The sequence below is a fragment of the Thecamonas trahens genome, assembly GCF_000142905.1.
Source record: "Thecamonas trahens ATCC 50062 unplaced genomic scaffold supercont1.30, whole genome shotgun sequence".
NCBI lineage: Eukaryota > Apusomonadida > Apusomonadidae > Thecamonas > Thecamonas trahens.
Window position 1 is genome coordinate 95489 of NW_013657650.1, and position 6045 is coordinate 101533.

The 6045-nt window shown below is 66.9% G+C and overlaps 1 protein-coding gene across 1 annotated transcript; it reads left to right on the forward strand.

Moving 5' to 3' along the window:
- Positions 1–230: 230 nt before the first annotated feature.
- AMSG_06638 (uncharacterized protein) lies at positions 231–5699 on the forward strand (the record flags this gene model as incomplete). The annotated part of the gene is made up of 2 exons (XM_013901260.1): positions 231–1793; positions 2001–5699. 2 exons carry the CDS (start codon positions 231–233, stop codon positions 5670–5672), a joined length of 5235 nt encoding a protein of 1744 aa, XP_013756714.1. The 3' UTR covers positions 5673–5699.
- Positions 5700–6045: the final 346 nt, after the last annotated feature.

Here is a 6045-nt window from a genome sequence, read left to right on the forward strand (position 1 = left end):
CTTTTTCATACCATTTTTTTCGCCGTTTCCAGCCGCGCGCGCGCGAACGCCCACTTTTCCGCCCATTCAGGCACCCGACCGTCAACAAGTATTGATGGTTTGTTGATTACAAGCGAACAAGCAAGCAGCCACCTCGCTCTGTTCTTCTCCTCTTCGCCCTCCTCCACCACCACCACCACCACCAACCATTGATAGTGTGGGGTAAGAGAGGAGACAGGATGAAGCCAAGCATGCGACCGAGCTTTACGGACACGTCCCCGACAACACACCTGCTTGTGCTGTTGCGAGAGAATGTTCGTCGGTGGTCTGCCACCGTCAATGGCTTTGGCCCTGCCGCCGGCCCACTCTCGTACGAGGAAGACACATACGCAAGTTCGACGCTCTCGCAACTGCCGCACCTTGCTCTCCTCCCACGCCGCTCCCGGTCCACCTCACGACCAGAGCCTTCTTCTCCAACTCTTCCACTTGCTGACCCGCTTGCTCTCTCTCAGCCGCTCCAGCTTCCGCTCGCCCTTCCTGTCGCCTGCCCACTCCTCCCTCCTGGCCCGCACGCCTCGCCAGACCCCGCGCCGGCCGCCCATGTCGACTCCTCGCTACCCAGTCGAGACGAGGCCGAGGAGGAGGCTACTGCTGCCGCCGCTGCTGCTGCTGCTGCTGCTGCTGCTGCTGCTGCTGCCGCTGCTGCTGCCGCACACATGCATCTGTATTCTCTTGCCCACCACCCACACTTTCAGGCTCAAGCCCACGCTCAGCCTCCGGCCCACTCGTCGCCACAGCACCGCCAACAACAGCACGGACGCCAGTCGTCGGTCCCGCCACGCTCCAGGCCGTCGTGTGACGATGATCTGATCGACGAGCAGCTGACAGCGGCGCAAGAGCCATCCTCGCCACCGCCGCGCCGCCCGCCGCCGCTCGTCCCGTTTGTCCGTTCGTCGTCGGTCTCAAAGCTGGACGGTCCAAACGCCCGCAGCTTGCATCGCGCCTCGCACTCGTCGTCCAACCTGGGCGCAAGCTACCGTGCCAGCGGAGCTGCGGGGAAGCGCGGTCGCCGCGCTGCCGGGTCTCGCGAGCACAAGCGCTCGTCGTCGTCAACCGGCAACGAGTCAACACACCCTGGGACCGGCCATCCCCCCTCGTCGCCATCTCCTGTGCACAAGCGCCGGCCAAAGCGCAAGGCCCGCCGTGCCTCGGTCACCGGCCTCCCGTCCGACACTCAAGGCCCGTTTCCGGCCGCCCCGCACTCGCACCTCCGGTCACCGCCGGTCCGCAACCGGCCGAGGCGTTCCCGCGCAGGCTCGGCGCCCAAGCCCATGGACCACCGCGATCGCCGCAACGGCCGCGACCATGCCGCGCGCCCGCACTCGCGTCCGTCCAAGCCGACCAAGCCGTCTAAGCTCGGTGCGCCATGCACGCCTGCCTTTGAGCGTGGCGACCTCCCGCCACTCGGCCATCCGGTCCTCGGCCTCCTCAACGATGGCTCGTGGCACGTCGGCGAGGTCGTTCTCCACCACGACTCCAAGCGCCGCGTCCTCATCGCCTTCTCGGACGGCGAGACCCGCAAGTGGCTCCCGCTCGAACGCATCATCCTCACCCCGCCGCCCGCAGAGCAGGCTGCCTTCAAGGCTCGTTTCCTCGCAGAACGCGCTGCGGCAGAGGCCGCCGCCGTCGCCGCTGCGCCCGGCCCCGGCCTCGCTCCCGGCCCTCACGCCCGCCCGAGCCCTGCCTCACCTGCCCCCGACGGCTCGCTCCCGCACCAGCGCATCGTCTACGTTCCCTACCCAGTTCCGGTCCCGGTCCTCGTCCCTTTTCACCCCGTCCCTTCTCATCCAGCTCAGTAGCATGGCGCGGTCGTCCGGCTGCACTCTCTTGTGCGGCTTATCATGAACAGGATTGCGTCGGCATTGTGCACCCATAAAGAGCCACATGCTAAACACCTCGATGTGCGGCGGCTGATCGTCCCCGAAACAAACACAGCTTGCCCGCGTCGCAGCGGCCTTCAGCGGAGCCGCTCGCCGCCAACCTATCTGCGCGAGCTGCGGCAAGACTCGACTCGATCCGGATCACGCGACATGGACGCCGAGACCGCTGCGCTGCTTGCGGAGCAAGAGCGATTCCTCTCGTCGGGCCAAGCAAGTGCCGCAACTGTAGTGCGGGCCAATGTGGTTGAGCGGAGTGTGCCTCGGCGGGATGTGGTCCAGCTCGATGGTGCCGTGGAGGAGTGTCCGCCCGAGGAGCCTAGCAACCTCTCGAGTCGAGTGAGTGCGACTCGGACGGGCGGAGCGCCATCCTCGTCCGGCCGCCGAGCTGACGACAGGGACCAGCCTCGGAAGGAGGCTGCGGCGCACACAGAGACGAAAGATGACGAGGAGAAGATGGAAGAGGTTCCGGACGTGGTCATGGGTGTGGTTGAGCGGTTTCCAGACCAGCGGGCGTACGCTCCACCGGCTCCGTCGGGCACTCCCTTCCCGACTGTTGTCCATCGGTCGGCGAGGACTCACTCGCTCGGTCGGCAGAGCGCAAGGCGGAAGAGCGGAGACGGCGGCGGCTCGATTTTCGCTCGGCGATCGGCGTTTGCGGCCGATCATGCGGCAGGAGGGGCAAGACCGGACGCGGGTGCAGGAGGCAAGCCGAAGGCGGGCGACCGGGCAGAGAAGAAGAACCTCAAGCTGCCCAAGGCCGCCGAGTCGGTGGTCAAGGAGGCACCGCGGCAGACCCGGGCGACGCTCTCCACGAACATGATCGAAGTGGAGAAGATGCAGTGGATGACGACGCTGATCGAGGGCGCCGGCACCAACGGCGCTCGAGGCGCAAGTGCAAGCAAGCCCAAGTCGAAGATTGCTCTCCAGATCGAGGCCTTCAAGGAGCTGTTTCCTGTCTTTGACCAGCGGTTCGATCTTCAGGGCAAGCTCTGCTCCCGCGAGGACTTTGCCGACGCGGTGGAATTGCCGCGCGAGCTGATGCACCACGGCGCGGATCCGGATGCGCCCGGGTACACACTTGGTGAGCTCACGCGACTGCTGCGATCCAAAGTGCCTGCACAGGCTGCAGTTGCAGCCGACACGCTGGCAGCGATTCTGCGGCGCGCTCACGGCGGCGAGTACGCGCCGGGGCAGGGTCGGGTCATTGTCAACGCGTTTGTGGAGCTGTACGGAGTGCTTGCGGTCCGACTCGCGCTCGACTCGGAGTCGATCACGCTGCTTCTGCCTGCGCTGGACCTTGTGGCCGCGCTGCTGCCGCTGCCCGAGTGGACAGCGACCGAGGCGATTGCGCCGTCAGGCGTGCGGTCGTACGCGCTTACGCCGGGCACGTCGCTGCGGCGGGCGTCGCAGATGGACGACGCCGAGCTGGCCAAGACTGATGCGGTGCTCGCGCTTGTACGCACAGGCATTGTCCCGCGCCTGCACTACCTGTATAGTGTGTGGCGACATCCGCCGCACGCGTTGCTTGTCCGGCGGCGGGTGGTGCAAATCCTGACTCGGGTGGCGAGCCACTCGCTGCACGGAGCAGCGGCCGTGATCCAGACGCCTGGACTGATGGAGACACTTCTCAGCGACCACGTGGCGGTAGCAGCGGTTCACGATGCCGACATGACCGTCCTGACCGTCCCTGTGCTGCTGCTGGCCAAGAGGCTGGCGGCGTCGTCGGCCGAGCATGCACACCGGCTTGACGACGCGGCGCCGAGTGCGACGCTGATGGCGAGCGTGAGCCGATGGATCCTGGCGGGTCCAGTGGGTACGAGCGGCGCGTTTGAGGCCGCGCTCGCGCTGTGGCGAGTTTTTCTCGCTTACGGCGGTGCCGTGGACACGCTTGTGGCGTCGGCGCATGTTCTGCTTCCGCTGCTCGAGACTGGGACCAGCACCCAGGCTGCAGCGGTGTACGCTGTGTACACGCAGGCGGTCGATGCAGTGGCTGGCTCGGACTCTTGGTCGCTGGTGGCGCCACTGGTGGCGACAACGGTCAACGCGCTCCGGACCGCGGTGGAGGGCGGACTTGTCGACGCTGGCAACGCGGGGCGGCTGGTTCTGCTCGGAGCGCAGATGCACTTTCTGGCGGCGTACCTCCGTGCGCTACCGCTGCATCCGACGGCGTACGACCCATCGGAGGCAGTGTTGTTTGCACGGCGGACAATGTCGGAAGTTGTGGGTCTGTTGCCGCAAACCGTACTCGGTGCAGCGCCCGAGGTGCCTGCGGCGGCGCACGCGGTGCTGGCGGCAGCGGCGCCGCTGACCATCCGATCCGGCGGCGATGCGCCTGCCGTGTTTGCTGTTCCTGCAGCCACCCCTGCGCTGGAGGAGCTGCTGCCGTCTGCGCTGGCCGTCGACGGGCTGGCGTCGCTCGTCCTCGCGCTTCTCGCGCTGTATCGGCCTGTGCTCTCTGATGCCCGGCCTGGGTTCCTGGGTGCGCTCGCAGCATGGCTAGAGTGTGTGGCGCCTGCGCGGCGAGAGCAGGAGAGTCTGGCGGGCCTGCTGCGGCGGGTGGTTGCGACACATGCCGGGCTGCGGCTGGCAGCGGTGCTGGCGGCGGCACCGGATGGCGTGCTTCCACCGTCGCAGTATGCGTGTGTGCTGCGGCTGGTGGCGGATGCGGTGCCTGGCGACGAGGCGCTGTTGACGCAGGTTCTCGATGGAGTGGTGTTTGAGCCGGCTGTTGCGGCCAAGGTGGCGGAGGAGCACGGACTCGAGGGCGTGGAAGCCATCGAGTCGCTCCGTGAGTACTTGGGGTCATGGATGGGTGAGGTCGACGCGTTGGGCAAGGACAAGCTTGTGGCTGACGTGGCGCGGTCGCGGCTCCCGCTGCCGACCGAGTGGATGCTGATGCCGCTCGCCGAGGTCCACTCGCGGCTGGGCGACGACGGCGAGCTCGACGTGGTGCTTGGGGCGCGGCCGAACCTCGACGTGCGGCTCAACGCGGCGGTGGCGGAGGAGATGCTCTCGGGCGAGGCCGCGGCCGATGCCGAAGAGATGGCTGCGATGAAGGCGCATCGGCGGCAGCAGATCCACGGCGGCTTTGCGCTGATGGCGCCGCTAGTGGCGTCGACTGCGCCTGCTGTCCTACTCATTCGCGGCGTGCAAGCGGTCTCGGTCTCGTCGACCCTCTTCAGTGAGCCTGTGGTGAGCGAGGTGCTCGGGGAGATGGCGCGGCGGCTGGCGGCGAGTTCCGCCGAGAGCGGTGGGGTGTTTATGGCGAGCCTCGATGGGGTTCTTGCTGGCTCGCACGGGTACGCGCCACTGCTTGCCTCGTTTCTGGAGCACTACGGCGGAGTGGCGTACGCCGACGGGGCGGCGACGGCTCTGGTCCTCGTCCACCTCGCCCCGCGCGTTCCTGCCCCGCTGGCGGCACTGGTGTGGCGGCATCTTGCGGCGGCGCCGCCAATGGTAACGCCGGCTATGGTCGCCGAGTTCAACCTCGGGGGGGTGCTCTTCCCGGCGAATGGTGCCGAGACGCACGAGCCGATGTCTGCGGTTGTCGCCGAAGCGGTCATCAACGGGCTTGAGCTCATGGCCCGGCGCTCGCCGGTGCTCTACCACGCGGCCGCGCTGCGCCTTGGCTGGTTTGTGGCATCGGGCGACTTTGACGCCACCAACGCGCTCCACCGGCTCGGCGAGCGTGCCGACGATGTTGTCGATGCAAGCGCGGCCGAGTGTGCCGCTGCCGCCGGGTGTGGCGAATGATGTGTGCAATGAAGTGACCGATGGCCGGTAGCTGGCGGCGGGAGGCTGGCAATGGTAGCCAGCCAGAAGGGAGAGAGTCACCCGTAACTCGGCATTCCTCTCACCAGCAACAACCGACCAACATGGCTGCATCGTCCAACCAGGAGCGCTTTGGCCGCCTTGCCAACTCTTCGTCTAACGACCAGATGGAGTACGTCGGCTTAGCAAGCGCTGTGGGTGTGTTTGGGTGTGGGTGTGGGTGTGGTGGGTGTGTTTGGTTGGGTGGGTGGGGTGGGTGGGTGGGGGGGGGGGGTGTGTGTGTGTGAAACTGCGGCGGTTTTTTGTCATTTTCTTTGGAACACAGGTCGCGTGGGCGGTGGGCGGTGGGATGGGG